A 17,764-nucleotide genomic window follows, 5' to 3' on the forward strand; every position below is an offset into this window, starting at 1 on the left:
AATAAATATATGCAAGATTGTATAAGAGTATTAAATTAAAATTCCAAAACCTTTGGAAAAAAAGAAAGTTTTTATTTGCGATTTGAAAATAATGAGTGAAGGAGAAGTCCACAAATATTCATGCAGACAATTCCAAGAGAATGGATTACTCTCTTAGCGGAGTAGGCGACAATAATGGAACATATCATGCTGTATCATAATGCTATCCAGCATAAATGGGGGGAAAAACCATAAGAAGCCTTTCAGCACACAAACAATTTCAATCTACTAACAGCACAAAACAATAAAACCCAAACAATTCATTTTAGGATACTGATATACTTTGTCATGATCTGGGCAGGGAAGAATTCGAGAGAGAGGGAAGATAAGGAAAATGTCAAGGCCTCATGATGACCAAAAGGCTTCAAGGGCACACTGAACTATGATTTTCACTGTATAGGGAGCATTCAAGATGAAGGAATGCATGAGACAATTATTAGTTTGTGTTCATTGCCTCCTGCAAATTAACTTTGTTCATTGCCTGGGAATCTTTAACATCTTGTGGATCTACGACTGCTATTTTCAATAATCTTACATTCAGCTATGTTAGTCATTTTTAAAGGAAAAAAATATTTACCTGTTATATTGAGATTGTAAAGAATTATAAACATTTATAGATTATAAACAAGTATAAGAATGCAGATTTTCTGAACCTTTTCTTCTATAATTCTTTCAGGACATCCACATTTCTCACTCTCTCCCCTTAAATGTAAGCCTTTTCTCTAGCCAACTGTTAAACAAGCCATTTACAACCCCTGATGGTTTACCTGGATTGTTTAATAAAGAGCAGTTAAAAAGAAAAGAAAAAAGGATTCCATGATTTTTGGTTTACACATACCAGCAAGCTGGAAATATACCAGCAAGCTGGGAATTGGATGAAGCAAATCATGAATATAGTTTATTTTCCTCCTGGTGCAAAGGAAGGGGAAAGGGAAGAATACTTGAGCAAGTACTTTGCATGGACTTCTTCCTAATCAAGGATAGTTGTTAAACTATGGTTTTGATAATCTGATAAAGTTTGTAAGAGTAGAAATAATAAAATGTGTTTGTGATGGAAGACAAAGCAGAAGAGGAGGATAAGTCTCCAAGACTGATCCTTAGTTTGAAAACCAAGTGAATAGGACCACTGTTCCAGTCCCTACTTTGGGCATACCAGCTCTACCCACACAAATTGGTAAGAGGTTTGCTCATTATACCTTTCCTAACTAAAAAAGATATCCCTGTTGCACCTTAATCAAAATCTGGTTTTGTAGGTCCATACCCTGTGCGTGTCATTCTGCTTTTGCACTGTGGGAAGATCTCCACCAATGGGTGCCTGCCGCTTTAACTCATCTTCTTTCAATTGCAGCCATGCCAACAATTCCTGAAGTGAAAGATGAAGTCGTCTCCACTGATCAGAACTAGCTTCTAGATGAGACCTGGAAAACAGAAAACATAATGTTTATAGAGTTTAGGATATGTAACAATTATTAACCAACCGTTAAATATCTTGTGTAGATTAGATTTCTTAATTTTATAATTTGTGTTTTAATTTGTTGCTCAGAATGTATTTGATGTGAGTTTTGTTCCTAGTTAATAGCTAATCTCCTTTTGATTTAATGTTTATTTTCTATTTAAACAATTTTTATATTGTAAGCTGCCCAGAAATCCTTTTATTTTAGAGAAGTATATATAAGCTGTAAATAAATAAATATATGCTAGCACCTCATGTAAATAATCAGAATAATCACATGAAGGAACCTCATGATCATGCCATTCCACAAAGTCCTGCAATGTGCTCCTATGGGTTCTATCCCTGTCTGTCCCCCATATGCTAAATGTAATGTTTGCATAGTTGTGTGTGTGTTGTGTGTGCTGTGTGTGTGTGTGCAGTGCACAATATCCAACCATTTGCTTTCCATGATCCATGGTTGCTGTAAGAAAGCTTAGCTCCAGCAGAAAAATGGTAGAACGAAGTGATATTGTGTGATTTTGTTTTTGTGCTCCATCCACAAAGATGTGAAAATTTGCTTGCCATGAAATACATTTAAATATATTAATAACAGAAACTTTATAAAACACTGCTTAAAAATAATAAAGATCTTCATAGGAAATACAGCATTCGCCCTTCTCTGGTTGGCAACAGGAAAAACCTCTAATTTTAAAGGGTGAGCATTTCTCCCATAGATCTGTCCTCAGACCAAATAGATCTCATAAAAAAGTCATAACTCTGAATTTTCCTTCAAGACAAGCACCCGATTTCAAAAATAAATTGCAGCTGCTATTTCCACATTCCAAACACATTTGACTGAACTTTGCTCCTAAAAATGAATCCTTCAGCTGAAGGAAAATATAACATACACTGTATAGTGACTAAATAAATCACGACTCTTATGTTGTCTAAATTGTATGTTGTTAATATGACAGGTGGGTATACTGATTCCTTGTGAACTGCCTTTTCCAGTTTATAGAACATTTATTTCCCCAACATGAAAGAGACTGGGTGCTCTTGTTATGAGGAATAACAGAAGATAAGAGCCTGTCATAATCCAATGCCCTCCTTCCCACTTACCTACCCCCTACCCCCCTTTTTTTTAAAAGAAAAAAAGATTAAAGCTTTAACTCCGTTTCCTACCAACATGCTTTGGCAGTATTAAATCCCTCATTATAACTCACAATTTATACAGAGCAAGAACATTGCTTTTATGTTCAATTCAAAAAGGCAAAGCAACCATGATAAACCAGGGTTACTATTTTCGATTTGATTAATGTCTTCAGTATCAAAATTGCAGCAAGTGAACTGTAGAAAAGCTCCTTTATTAAAATGCCTCTATTTGGCTAACATGCTGTGTTTCCTTTCTCACACTTCTTTATTTTGCTAAATTCATGGGTTAAAAAGGGCTTATGAAGAAAAGCTTTCAGAGGGTTATATCCACTTCCTTTTGCTTGTCTATAAGAAAAAGAAATCATTTTCTTCTTACTTCAGTCATCAATATTTTTCAGCTTCACATATTTCATTTATTTTTAGTGATTAATGTTATGAAGATGGTATCTGTCGTTACACATACTGATCTCCCTCAGGGCTACCAGCTACAAAAATGCTAATACTTTATATATTATTTTGCAAAGGTCTCTGTTTTTGGCTAGCTCCTCTATCTCATGTACAGATGGTACAACAAGCAAAACAGTGTCTGAAAAGACTTTTTCAGTGTCATAATGCCTATTATAAAAACACTTCAACAATGTTACTCCAGAATTTGATTTTGAGCTCTTTCAGGATTGTTCCTTCAGCTGATCTTTTGTAAAGTGAACCTTCATTATGTGATTCTACAGAAGCCCCCCACCCTCAAGATAATACCCATATTCATACCTCAAAAATCATATTTACAAAAATGTCCCCATATCCCTTATCTGACCAGGGTTCCTGAGAGAGACATGCTTACTGAGAGCAGGTTTGTCTGAGACTACTGCTAAATATATTAGCAAAGAAAAAGGTTTAGGACTTGGGTGCCATGTTGCAATTCTTTCACCATATTTAAATCACAATCATTCTCCTGCAGTTACAAACTGTGAATTCCAAAACAATCACATTAGCTATGATCTACATAAACCATTTACATGGGAATAAGCATACCATGTTTGCAAATGGTGTTCTCTGTAAAATTTTGCTGGAGCTCTTCCAAACAGATCAGTTGCTTTTTAAGCTAAACAGCAGCCTGTCAATACTGCAAGCTGCAGCAGAAGAATGTTCAAAGAAAGGTCTCACCACAAACGTGAAGCCCTTATTAATGCATAATTAACCTCTTAAAATATCACTCTATATTTGGCTCATGGCAACCCTTTGTGTATTTACTTGGAAGTAAGCACCATTCGGTAAACATAGATATGACTGAGCTACATATCACTGCATTTCATTATGACAGTGTGGGAAACCACAACTGTCAGTATAAAGTAGCAGCATAGATGTCAGAGAAAGTGTGGCTTCTGGTTAAGCATACTTAATCCCCTTTTCTGTGTCCTTATTCAGATTATAGAAACTCATCAACTTCCTCACGTCCTACAATCCCTTCCATACAAAGAAAATTAATCATTCTTACAAAGTAATTCACTGTTTGAAATTGCTTAAATTACTGCAAACCCAACCATTTTAGCCCAATTTGAACAAAATAAAAGGCTTATGCTGCAGGAGGGAGCGAGAGAAAGACTGTTTTTTAAAAATATGAATTATCTCTCTCTCTGCACTCTGCTCTTGCTGTCCAAGTCCTACCTAATATTTAGCGACTTCTTCCTAAGTTCACTCCATCTGAAGTTCATGTTATCCAGGCGTCTCTGCAACAAGGCTGCATCATCAGAACCTTCTAGAGATTTCAAGATTTTCTGTCCATTTTCATCCAGGCTGTGGAAGATATCAGTATGAGTCTCAATTTCTTTCTGAAGTTCCTAAGAAGAAATGAAAAACCCAGACATGAAACACTGAGAGAGATATGCCAAAGGCAAGAAAGTAGTTTTTACCAATAAAATTCACAAAACTAGAGATGGAGTCATATTACAACTAAAAAAAAAATATTTTATTAGTTTTTAATACAACAGAGACAAATTGATTTCTAGCCTCAACCCACTCATGTCTTCCAAAAACAGTTCTGCCCCACTCTTGTTCATTATTTAAGGTTTTATATTGTGTATTCTTGATGATCCTAAACTAACATAACAGACACTGAAAGATTCTTCCATTTGAAAAACTCAAACAGGAGCTACAGTATTAGTTCATTTTCACACATACATATTCATCTATCCAGAATGTTTCCAGTCTAAGATAATGATCTAGGATCTTTCTTTTTTAAAAAATGTTCTTTAATTTTGTGTTAAAGAAAAATCATCTATCTGCTGCAGAGTATTTTCTCATGCTGTTCTCTGTTACAGTGTTAGATAAAGTAATTTTATATGGGCACAGCATGGTCTTCACCAGGAAGAAAATACAATTTAAAAACCAACAAAAGCATTACAATGTTAACAAAGCTCCGACATATGACAAAGAAGAAAGGATCGCCTATGTCATTTTGCAGATGAGATTTTTTAAACACCTCAGGATTCCAGCCATGTCTAACCTTTACATGATATGTCTTCCTGTGTAACATTTTCCAATTTGAACTAGAGGCTTCAGCACAGGTCCTTCTGCACAGAAATCCCAGGAAAACTAAGCAACTGCAACAGCAGAGCTTCAAAATGCCAAGTTCAGTTACATTCCGTTGACAGAAAGCATTTCAAAGCACAGGCCTCAATAGTCAATAGCAATATACAGCCACTTTGTACTATGTCAAAACATCAGTCAGGGCCATGGCTGTAGGAGGAATGGAAAACAACAAGAAGCACCCAGAATACACAACTGGCAGCTTATGTTGAACTGCCAACTTTCCTTATCACTTTGGAACTGCAGACCAGAAACTCTTTAAATATTCATGTTTTCTCCTCATATTTAGGAAGGCAGCAACTGCCAAAGGAACATTCTTTGGAGGGCTAATTGCCTGGTACTAGAGTTCCTATCTGCCTACACGCTGAATGGAGTCTTTGTGTATTATCTATCCCACTCGTTGCAGTTTTTCTTTAAAAAATATTTTAGAGCGGTGAACATATAGATTTGTTATGGAGGCAAACACTGCCTTCCCAGTAGAATGATCTTATAGACAAATAAGAAATCAATTTCTATCTAAGTGAAAGCGTAATTTTGTACTTTGGAACAGCAGTGAACATTCCTTGACTAAAAATTCTCTCATTCTAGGAACAGTGGCAGCAGTCCTCAGTTACAAAATGTGAAATATACACTGTTTTTACTGCCAGGTAAGAAGTATAGTTGGACTGTTTGGCAAATTATTTTTACCTGTACTTTGCTACTAGAATTAAGTATGAAGTCTGATGATTATTTCCATTTATCTGATTTGCAGACCTTTGCCAACCCACCACCATCCCCAAATCAAAGGCCCTGTAGACACTGTAGAAGTCAACTTTTCCTTTATGGAATATGTAATATTCAAGACCAATACAATTTCAATTACACAAACACATATTAATCATTCACAAACTTTTAAATTCTACTGTGAATAACTAGGTATGTATTAGGGATGTCTGGTCAACAGGATCCCATTCTTTGAGGTTTCTGAGTCAAAATGAAGTACTTGTAATGTCACTGAGTTAGGGCAGGCAAGTCTTTCCAGATGTGGGCAGGAATTTTTCCTGGTGGTGTAGCCACAGAGTAAAATTTAAACAGTTTCATACCCTTTAACTGTCATGACTCTGTCCTACAGAATCCTGTGATGTGTGTTTTGGTGAGGCACCAGAGCTCTCTGAAAGACCAGGCTGAATACCTCACTAAACTGCAAATCCCAGGATTCTGTAAAAGTTAAAGTGGTGTCAAACTACATTAATTCTGCAGTGTGGCTACACTCTGGGTCAGCTGACAGAGTAAATAGGCATGAGAAGTATGCAAAGGAGGTAGGCAAAGGGATCATGTAGCACATTTGAGACAGTCTCAAAGGTGCTACAAGATCCCTTTGTATACTGATTTTCCAGACTAACATGGCTATACCTTTGAATTCCAAAGTAAGGCAATAAGATATCTGGCTGCAACAGGTAAGGACAGCTTTCTCCAGACTGGACAGGTCAAGCTGTTCCTTCCTCTCCCTTCCTCACTTCACTCAGTTGATCGCTATTTTCCCCTGGCAATAGGACTTGGAAGAGAGGCTGCTATCTCTGTCAAGTCCTAAACACCCAGGGGTTTGTGTGGTGTGGGATAAAGCTAGACAAAAAAGAACCCCAGGAAGCATAGCATGGCATGGTTTATTGTATGGGAGAAATGCTGAATCAGGAGTCAATGGAAGAACTAGAGAGATAATAATAATAATAATAATAATAATAATAATAATAATGTTTATTTATATTTCCCACCTTTCAAAAAGAGCCATTGTTGAGCACCCTTTGAGTTCGGCCAGTCAACCAATTAGAAATCCATGTAACAGTTACAATGTCTAGCCTACATTTCACTAGCTTGTTTGCAAGAATGTCATGGGGAACCCTGTCAAAAGCCTTACTGAAATCAAGATATACTATATCCACAGCAATCCCCTTTATCTACCAAGCTGGTAATTTTATTAAAAAAAAGAGATTAGATTTGTCTGGCATAACTTGTTTCTCTGAAACTCGTGTTGACTGCAATGCCCGCCATGTCGATCACCATGCCCCCACTTGAGCACAATGTTGGCCTTTCTTACCAGTCTGTATAGGCCCTTAGTTTGTTCTTTCTAAACAGCTATAGCCAGAAATCTTTGGGAATTACAATAACTTCAGATATGATAAAATGAACACTTTTTGTTTTGTGGGGTATTTTTGGATCACACTTAATTCCAATCTCCCTGCAAGAATGAAACTGTGCTCTTAATGGGCTCTAGTGACTGACAACCAGAGCATAGCACATTAGGTTTTGGCCCCTTCGCACAACACATGGGATATTTTTTGTGAAATATCTTATACTAGGTGGGAGGGAAAAAATATATATATATATAATGGCATAAATCAATAGATTTGTTCAGACTCAGGCAACAGCAACAACAACAACAACAACAACAAAATACCTCTATGTAGCAAGTATTTGAAGCCTGGGGACATTGTTTATAATAGCAGAAGTGACTGGAGGAAGGTGACCAAAATGGTGAAGGGTCTGAAAACCATATCCTATAAGGAGAGATTTAGGAAGCTGGGTATGTTTAGCCTGAAGAAGAGAAGGTTAAGCAGTGATATCATAGCCCTGTTTAAATATTAGGAGGAGTGTCATATTGAGGATGCAGAAAGGTTGTTTTCTGCAACTCCAGAAAACAGGACTGAGAACAATAGATTCAACCTCAATATTAGGAAGAACCTCCTCAAAGTAAGAGCTGTTCAACAGTTGAATGCACTCCCTCAGAGCGTGATGGAGTCTTCTTCTTTGGAGATGTTTAAACAGAGACTGGATGGCCATCTGTCGGGGATGCTTTGATTGTGATTTCCTGCATGGCAGGTGGTTGGACTGATTGAACTTTGTGGTCTCTTCCAACTCTATGATTTTATGATTCTATGACAGTATTACAGAACACCTGGTTCTGTGCAGTTTATGTAATAAAATGTCTCTAGGGGACTATGCCATCCCAGTTTGTTGCACAAAATTTTAAAAATGGAGCCAAGTATATTTGCATACTCAGACTACTCTCAAGACAAAACAGGCAAAATATAAGAACATTAAATGATACAGTTTCTGTCAAGAAAATACCACATTTTAGTTAATGAAGCTCAGCAAAGCCCCTTTAGTTAGAGACTTTGACAACTTGAAAATTCTTCAGGGAATTCCAAACATTAAAAATGCATTACCCAAATAACTTTTCCAGAAGACAGTTACACATCTGACCATTGGAAAACTTATTAACAAGCTACTGTGTCATGGGAGAATGAAGAAGAAAGGTCACTGTCATTCATTCTCAACTAATAGTTGGCATAATGCAGTTTGCCTATGACTTTCTCCAGTTGAGAACCAAGGTAAGAACATTATAGTATCTCTTGAACAGGTTTAGGTCAGCTATGAGACATTCTGATACTATTAAGATACAAGTAAATCTAGTGCCAGCAAGTGATTAAACCCAATCATTTCATTATCCACTCATCCCCATGCAATCTGTTAACTCTTGAAATATCTAAGTTGCAATGGCAGCCTTTTCTCTTATTATCAGTTTTTCAAGACATTTTGACCATAGTTTCCATGTTTAACAGCATTCATATCTTTGCAGACAGCAGAAGCATTTCTAGAACTTTAAATATTCCAACAAAATTTGAAGGTTTTCTAAAAAATGCATTTCTGGACTTTTCCCCCAAGAGTGCTACTGATTTAACATTCAGCTTATGGTATAACAATAAAATGATTGATGTCAAATCATATCTTATCAGAGAGAATAAATCTACTGATATCAGCAAGAAGAGTATATGAATAATTAGATATGGCAGCATGCCTTTATTATTTTCTCACAATACCCAATGTGTGATCTACCTGTTACTTTTCCCTAAAAGATACAGGGAATAAAAAACCTAATTTCCATGTAAGACTATCTTTAGGGTTGGAGTATAATTAGGAATGCAAGAGTAAATCAGTTTAATCGATTAAATAATCAAGAAAATGAACAGTACCAAGCAGGAGGGAACTCTGCAATGAAGGCTTCTAGATCCTGGTTGGCTCATAATAGCTGCATGTAGAGATAAATTTCTCTTGTTTTCTTACCAGCATTCCCCCCCCCCTTCCTTAAAAAAACAAAAACAAAAACCCTTCCATTGAAGCAATGGTAGTTAAGGAACTGATCCAGCAGTCTGTCAGGAAAACAAAGGGCTTTATTTCTCCTGATCCAAGGCTGCTTCTGACATCCTGGGGACTCCCCATTTAGGAATACTGCCAGAAGGAAAACTGCCAATGATATTTTATAGCTCCAGAGATGCACCCCCATTAGCAGCTGAGCTTTATCAGGAATTAGGATTGCTCTGCAAAACTTATTTTATTTATTTTATTTTTTTTTGCTTAGCTGCAAGTTACAGACTGTTTCTACTGTGGTACTTCAGGAAAATATTTTAAAAAATGGAATAGCTTTTGTTTATTGAATAGTCTGTTATTTTCCACTTTCCTAAATATCTTTTAAAAGGCATCTGGACATTTTAGTGGTATGCAATCATATTTAAATTTGATGAGTTGTCTGAAAGATGAATTATTAATAGATTAGATAAGCGAAAATCATTTAATTGTCTGACTAGTCATACGTATAAACATAATGTCATTCAATCAGAAAAGTGTATTCAGAGCACGTGAGGATATGCATTATTAAATGGCTTTAACATTTGCACTTGATATTTGAACTTGACTTGATACCTAAATTTAATCCCCTGTTTTATGACAGGCCTAGAGTGACCACGCGACCTGCTTCAAGGAGGACAGTGCTCTGTTTATGTGGGGGCCACTGGGAAACCTATATGAAGGTGTTTACTTTTGGAAAGGCTGTTCAGTCCAAGCCCATTTGGACCTGTAGAGCAATATGAATGGTTACTGTCTTTGGCATTATGCTGAGAAAAATGTAATAGTTTTGTTTAAACTATAGAAATTATTTCTATTTTTTTCTAGCTACATGTATATATTGGCATATGCAAACTTCATGTAAGATTCATTCTCTTTTAGTGGTAATATGTATGTCACTGTCTGAAGCATGGACTGGAAAACATTAATAATAATGTATTCCTCTCCAGTTATTCTCAGTGATAATAATAAAATGAAACAAACAATAAGAATGGCCAGAAAAGAACACAGACAATGATAATTTTCTGCTATTGACCTCTGTGTATAAATCATGTTGGTAAAAATCAATCAATAAATTAAAAGATAAAAAGACAAACAGAAGTAAGTCCTTGAAAAGTCTCTTCTTCTTCTTTGTTCAAAGCAAGTAACAATCCAGTGTGGCACACCTTTTTGTCAGTTAATACCACTCTTCCACATTTTATTTCCACTTTTTACCATAAATTCCTCCAGTCCTATGTCCTTCTTCACCTTATAGCTTCCGTTTTATTTCCCTGATATGGAATATATTGCAAGTAGGGAATGGAGTGGTATCCTGATAAGCAGAAATGTGTAACTCATATTTATTTTAAGGATTTATAACCTTAACACATGAGAAAAGAAAACTGAAATGAAGCAGAAGAGCAGTGGCTTTCTCTGGGTTTGTCTACACAGGACAAATAGCCCAGTGTTTTCCTGACCTGCAGTTGTGTAGTTTAGACAATCCCAGTGGTGGGATTGTGACTGATCTAGCCAGTACAGATATGGATCCAAAATCTAGTCTGACCCCATGGTAAAGAGCCTTTAAAGGTAAAGGCAAAGTTAGTCCTTTGACATGAACGTCTAGTTGTAACCGACTTTAGGGGGTGGTGCTTATGTCTGTTACCAAGCTGAAGATGCAGCATTGTCCAAAATCAACTTCTGGTCCTGTGGCCAGCATGACTGCACTGAACACTGTAACCTTCCCACCAAAGTGGTACCTAGTTATCTATTGCATTAGCATGCTTTCAAACTGCTAGGTTGGCAGAAGCTGGGTCACAGGAGCTCACCCCATCATGCAGCACTCAGGCCTCGAACTGCTAACCTTCCAATCTTCTCATTGTCAGAACTGGCGTCTTAACCACTAAGCCACCCCATCCCTTTACCCCATGGTAAAATGGGATGTGGAGCATCCAAGAAACTCTGAGGCAAAGCCTGCAGCCAGGTACCCTGTTTACACAGCAGATGGTACAATTGTGGGGCTTCTCAGATTGTTTGCATACTGGAAAGATAAGGAGTGGTCCTGGGTCAGCGTGGCAATGGGTGTGTGAACATCCATCACTGCACTGAACAGGGACTAACCCAGGTGAGCACTATCCTACCCTATCTGCTTAGCCCCCCCCCCCCCCATGCTTCTCTGAATGTTGTCAAAGCACTTCACTTCTCTTCCCCAGGGAGACAGTCGCAAAAGCATGTCTTCTATCATGCTGGAAAAATCCATTTGGCAAATGTCACACTTTTGTGACTGTCTCTTTCAGGAAGGAGAATGTGCTACAACAGCATGCAGAGAGGCATGGAGAAAGCTGCTGCTCTCCAGCTGTTTTTCAGCTTTCTTTCTCAAGTGATAATGAAGTTATTTAACTTAGAAGTTGATGTGTTTAAGTAAAGGGTTCAAAAGATTATACTATATACCAAAGACAAAGGAATGTGGAATTTGCTCTTCCCAAAGAACTGGGTTTGTGACTGTGGTGGCGGCCGACTTTCAGAATGGACCATCTGGCCACTGTGATACTGCACTGATCAGGGGCCAGCTAGAGCTGGAGCACCCAGAAGCCACTCCTGGTCTGCTTTGCCCCTTTGTTTCCAGATTAGCTAAAAAATTTGTTTCAAAAAATAATGAAAGACTGATTTATATTTTAACATATCAGTTTTGGGATATTAATCCACTTTCTCAATCACTGCTCCTGACGAAGTGGATTGATATACACAAATGTTTACACTAAACTATTAATTGGTTAATCTTAAAAGGGTTGCTAGATTTCCATTTTTTCTCCTTCTTCCTCCCCATTTAATTTCCAATAGGAAGGTGCAGCTACCTTTGCTCAAATTTTATCTCCTCTCTCCTTTCCTGCCTTCCATGAGAAATTCCAAAGGGAGGGAAGAGGGAGGACGAGACAGGCTTGACTCGATGCAGATTGTGAGTGACTCCTGCCCAACTTGCACTTCCTAGCAGCCAATTTCTGCTTCTCTTTTCAGGGACCTCAGAGAGGGAGGGGGAGCTGACATTGCACCCCTTTATTTTGTGCTCCCCACCCCCTGTTAAAATGCCACTGATGTATTATTAACTAAGAAGATTGAGGGAAGAAGAAATCTGAAAAAAGAGCATATTTCCACCAATGCTTTAAATAATCTGATTATCAGATATTTAGTTACTAATTATGAACATATATTCCATTCAGAATGTGGAATACCATCTGTCCTGCAGTAACAATGTGGATAAGCACCATTTACCACCAAGTTTCATTTAAACCTCAACACTGCACTGTGTTCTTTGACTTGGCAAGATTTATTCAGAGATGATTTGCTTTGCCTTCCACTGAGGCTGAGAGAATGTGACTTGCACAAGATCACCCAGTAGACTTCCATGACTGAGTGGGGACTGAAACCTAGTCCAGTGCTCAAGCCACTACACTATGCTCTGAAACTCTTTGTACATATCTACCAATTTTCCTGTCCACTTCATATATACAGTGCCCCTGTAATCTATAAAATACAATGCTAAAATAAACGTGAGCCTTCAAGTTGCTATTTTAGTTTTATATATTTAATTAATATAATTTATTACCTTTTAGTCCTTTACAATGAATAAAGTGTTTGCACTTCTTAATATAACTGGCCATAAAAGAATAGTAGGCCAAATAACGGATTACAAGAACATTAGCAAAATGCTTACTAGTATTCCTCTCAAATGATAACATAATAATAAAAAACACACACTAATCAAGTACAAGTGTAGCACACAGAGGCAAGCAGGAAATAAAATAAGCTTATTATTTTGGAGTTGCTTAATCTGATACTCCATTGTTCTTCCATTTAGCAAACTCTGTAAGTGGAAAAAAGCTTCTTTTGTTTTATTAGGAGAAAGCAATATTGTAAGACACCAATGTCATATGACTTAAGACATTTATTCTGTTTTAAAGTATATTGATATTTTTTGTGATAGAATGTTAATGCTTTCCATACATTCCAACCAACACAACATAATCACTCAAAATATGTCATGAATTAAGCCATGTTTAGTAGAGGGCATATTTTAGATCAGTGTATATATAACGTATAAATTTTAACTTTCTGTTAACTGACTGGATACAGTTAAAAGTGAGGAATCTACAGATGAAAATAAAATTATTTTGTTTCCAATAGTTTTTTTTTAACCTTTTTAGCCTGCCAACATTTCTTTTTTTGCTTAATAGTGAAAGAACAAGAGTGCCTCATAATAATTTTTCAAGTACAAAAGCAAATGTGCTTCCTACTACCTCAAGGAGAAAAATAAAAAAGGCATTTTTTTAACTGCGAATGTTCTAGATATGTTGTCCTCCATCGACTAGAAGAACAATCTAGGGACTTATCACATAAGCATTTACACAATCATTTCCATAATGATAAAATCTTTTGAAATGAAATTTTAAATGTAATTAAGGGGCAGATATTATGCGTTAAAAGCATTGTTGTGAAATGGCTATGCATCATCATGTCATGAAGCCTCTTTTTCAACTAGTCTATGGCATGACCTCAATTCCGCCTGGTATGATTACATTGCTGAGTTCCATGTTAATGACTTGATGAGAAAAGCTAGATAAAATTGTACCTCTCTCCTGTGGAGATAAGCCTGTGAATATTGTTAAAGTGTTTCCAGATCGAACAACATTTTTAAAGATAACAGGGAATGAGACACATCTCCAGTGACAGAAGAAATGTTGACAGGCAAAATCTAAAAGATGAGCCTTTCAAAAATGGTCTCTGAAATTTTTAGAAGCTATTGTGATCTCAAATGTAATTGGCTGACAAACTGAATAATATACAGCACGAGTTCTACAAGGATAAAAATGAATGAGAAATGTTCGGACATGGTGGTAGTTTGAAAGAATTTAAGTGTCATATGGGTCTTTATTATTTGATTCTCATATTACATTCCTGTATTGTATCTGTGACCTGAGCTAAAACTATCCTGTGATTTTCCCTTCTCCCCCTACAGGTTATCAAATCAGTTTTCTTCCTTTAACATATTTCATGGCCATACCTTCTTAGACCCCTTATCTGCTCTGACTACAAAAGATCCCAAGGATCAGGACTTGTCACTTTCTGCCACAGTTATAATTCAAGACAGCTCTCATTTCCAGAGTGCTGAATGGAAGAGTGTCTACTAAGGGGAGCAGCACTGATTGCCAGTAATATTTGTGCGCGTTTGTATGCCTGTCACCCTGGAGAAATATATCAGTAGTGTAATGGCTGAACTCTGCATGAAAACAACAAAATGAACAGAACATCATCATTTGAAGTTCTCAGTCATGGCTATTCTAGCTAAGATCTAAGCTTCATGAACACAGATCATGTTCATGTTCAAGGATATAAAAATACACAAATGCCATATCTCCAAATTTTTCAAAACAATAGACTTTGACATTAACTTCACTGTATTTCAGAAACAGATTTTTAAACTCTGCTAGTTTGTATGAGATATTGGGGGTGGGGTGGGGGAGAATGCCACCTATTGTCTCAATAATTCTAGCTATTTAACATTATGGCACTTTACAGCATACCGGTACATCATATTCTCATAATCTTTTGGCTATTTCCCACCGCAATACAATCAGAGCTGCCCAAAGTATACTGCAACATGCAATTCTCTCCTTTAGGAAAGAATGATTTATAAACTTTGAAAGATACACCCATTCAGAGGAGATGAAGTACAGAAGAGGGGGGATGGAGATGATAGCTCAAACATCAGCCCAAAGGCAAGATCTAAGGATGAAGACATGTATTTCTAGAGGAAAAGCTGAAGAAAAGAATATGATCCACAGAAAACCTGAAAGTAAATTAATAGGTGAGGCCAAACAAAGATGTATATGTCTATAGACCAAAAGGAAAAAAAAGAGTTTGAGAAACAAAGAAGTTGAACTTGAAGTTTTAGTCCAAGAAGTTAAATATAGTTTCATCAGACATAAAGGAAATTTTGTGGGATGACTCCCATGGCTGGAATATTACAAAGAATATAATCTATTCAAAAATAACAGATGTAGCAGAAAAGATGGGAGAATAGCATTATATGGCAAAGAGTGATCAGAGAAGACCAGCTGAGAGCATTTGAGTAAAAATAAATGGAGAAATAAATACATATATCATTATGGTAGGATTTCCCTACAGGTCACCAACCCAAGAAGAGGAGGTGGATGATGCTTTTCTGAAACAATATTCAGAAATCTCAAAGATGCAAGAGTTAGTAGTTATGAGGGACTTCAATTGCCCTGATATCTTCTGAGAGATTAACTCTACTAAGAACAGGCTCTCCAAAAAGTTCCTGATGTGACTTGGAGATAATTTCCTATTTCAAAAGGTAGAAGTAGTTTAGGGAAAAGTGACCATGTAAAGTTAGAATTCACAACTGTGGGACAAGGCAAAGAAGATTAATACAAAGCACAGACCTTGGTTTCAGAAAAGCTGATTTTTAACAAGTTCACATACATACTGGGTGGAATCCCAAGGGTAGACATGCTAAAGATAGGATAGGAATTCTTGAAGTAGGAATTGCAAAATGTACAATCACATACAATCCCATTCGTTGTTGTTAACTGCCTACATATCAATCTCAACCCATGTGTGAAGGGGCCGGTGGTGGATTGGGTTGTCCCTCGTCATCAACCTCGGAGGAAGACCAGATACAACCTGGAGGACTACAAGACTCTGAGGAAGTAGGTGAGAGGCACAATATGATGGGAGAGAAGGAGGAGATGGCAAGGGTGGGGTTGGGGGAGAAGGGTGTAAATCAGGATGGTGAGGTGGACGAGGGAGGAGGGTGTAGAAGAGGAAGTGAGGAGAAGGCGGTCATGCAGAGGGCAAGTACATGAGGAATCCAGTGCACAAGGGAAAGCTGGACAACAGCCATAGTGAGGCAGGTCTCGGAGTGGCAGTGTGGGGTCGGAGGGATTGAGAGACCCCCTGGTCAAGGGGTTCCTGGGAGAGTATCCCCAGTCCCAGGGAGAGAGACCATTTCCCAAACACATGGTATCCCGCTCCTGTATACTGGAATATTTGTGGCTGTTGTTGGCCTGTGAGGAAACCCCAACTGGAAGGTGGGAAGTTGGGAGACTTCTAAAACAGGTGGTAGCCACATGACTTTTATGTTGGTTGAGGTGTTTGGAATCTAGAGTCTGGAGGAATCTGTGAAGTAACAGTCCCCAGAAGTTAAAAGTGTGTGGTGTGAATAAAGTTCATTAAAGCAGCAATAATGACTATGCTCCTGATTCCAATGCTAAGTACCCATGGAGCATGGTTGGAAGATGCCGGTGGGCAGCGGGACCTGTGGGCCTGCCACACCATGGTGACCCTGCTGATGAGACACCTCCAAGACCCCCTGTTCTCTTCTGCTCTGCCCAACTCCTGCAAACTCATACTCATGATCTCTTTAATAGAGTCCATCCATCTAGCATGCGGGCTTCCTCTCTTTCTACTTTCCTCCACCTTTCCTAGCATTGTTGGTTTTTCCCCCCAGCGATTCATGTCTTATGATGTGTCCAGAGTATGCCAACCTAAGTTTTGTCATCCTGGCTTCCAGGGGATTTCTGGCTTGATCTAGGACCCATTTGTTTGTCATTCTGGCTGTCCAGGGGATCCTCAGAACTCTTTTCCAGAACCACATTTTGAATGAATTTTCTTTTTTTAACTGTCCAGCTTTCACATCCATACATTGTAATGGGGAATACAATGATTCTATGATTCTAAGTTTTCTGCTGAGTTGTATATCTTTGCATTTTAGGATCTTTTCTAGTTCTTTCAAAATCTCATAGAAGAAGAAAGATGGGAAACCTGAAAAAGCCAATGTGACTGCACAGCAAACTCAAATATGAAGTAAAACAAACAAACAAAAAAAGAGTATGGTGTAAAGAATGAAGGACAAACCACCAAGGAAGAGTGCAGATGTGTAGCCTAAGCTTTAAGGAATAGTTTAAAGACATCTAAAGTTCAGAACAAACTGAGACTGGCTAGGCAAGTAAGAAGCAACAAAAAGGGTGTGTTTTCCCCCAAGATACATTGGAGACAAGAGCATGACTTAGGGGACAGTGGGGCTGCTTTTCAGTAAGGATGACAAAATGCTTAGATACCACAACAAGAAGGCAGAAGTATTCAATAATGATGCTTTGCTGCAGTTTTTCCCCCCAAAAGAAAACTGTATGCAAAGGATACTTTGCACATCAAGACTGATAGGGAATTAGCCAGGTATCAGCTAGCTAACCTAAATAAATTCAAATCTGTAGGGTCAAACAAACTGCATCCCAGAGTACTGGAGAAACTTGCTGATGTATTTTCTGAACCACTTGTCATCATTTCTGAGAAATTTTGAAGAACAGGCAAGGTGCCATAGGACTGGTGAAAGGAAAACACTGTGAC

General features: G+C 37.7%; 1 protein-coding gene across 9 annotated transcripts in view; it reads right to left on the reverse strand.

Moving 5' to 3' along the window:
- The window catches only part of LOC149319486 (dystrophin-like), a 1,434,671-nt gene that overhangs the window by 244,811 nt on the left and 1,172,096 nt on the right, over window positions 1–17,764 (reverse strand). For all 9 annotated transcript variants that reach the window (XM_089511816.1, XM_089511819.1, XM_089511811.1 and 6 more), the window contains 2 exons: window positions 4,286–4,458; window positions 1,301–1,457 (listed from right to left, as the gene is read on the reverse strand). In XM_089511816.1, the coding sequence (XP_089367942.1) occupies window positions 1,301–1,457; window positions 4,286–4,458 (330 nt within the window). The remainder of the gene's footprint in view (window positions 1–1,300; window positions 1,458–4,285; window positions 4,459–17,764) is intronic.

This window comes from Sceloporus occidentalis, unplaced genomic scaffold, assembly GCF_023333645.1.
Source record: "Sceloporus occidentalis isolate IW3139 unplaced genomic scaffold, rSceOcc1.0.p SCAF_2, whole genome shotgun sequence".
Taxonomy (NCBI): Eukaryota; Metazoa; Chordata; class Lepidosauria; order Squamata; family Phrynosomatidae; genus Sceloporus; species Sceloporus occidentalis.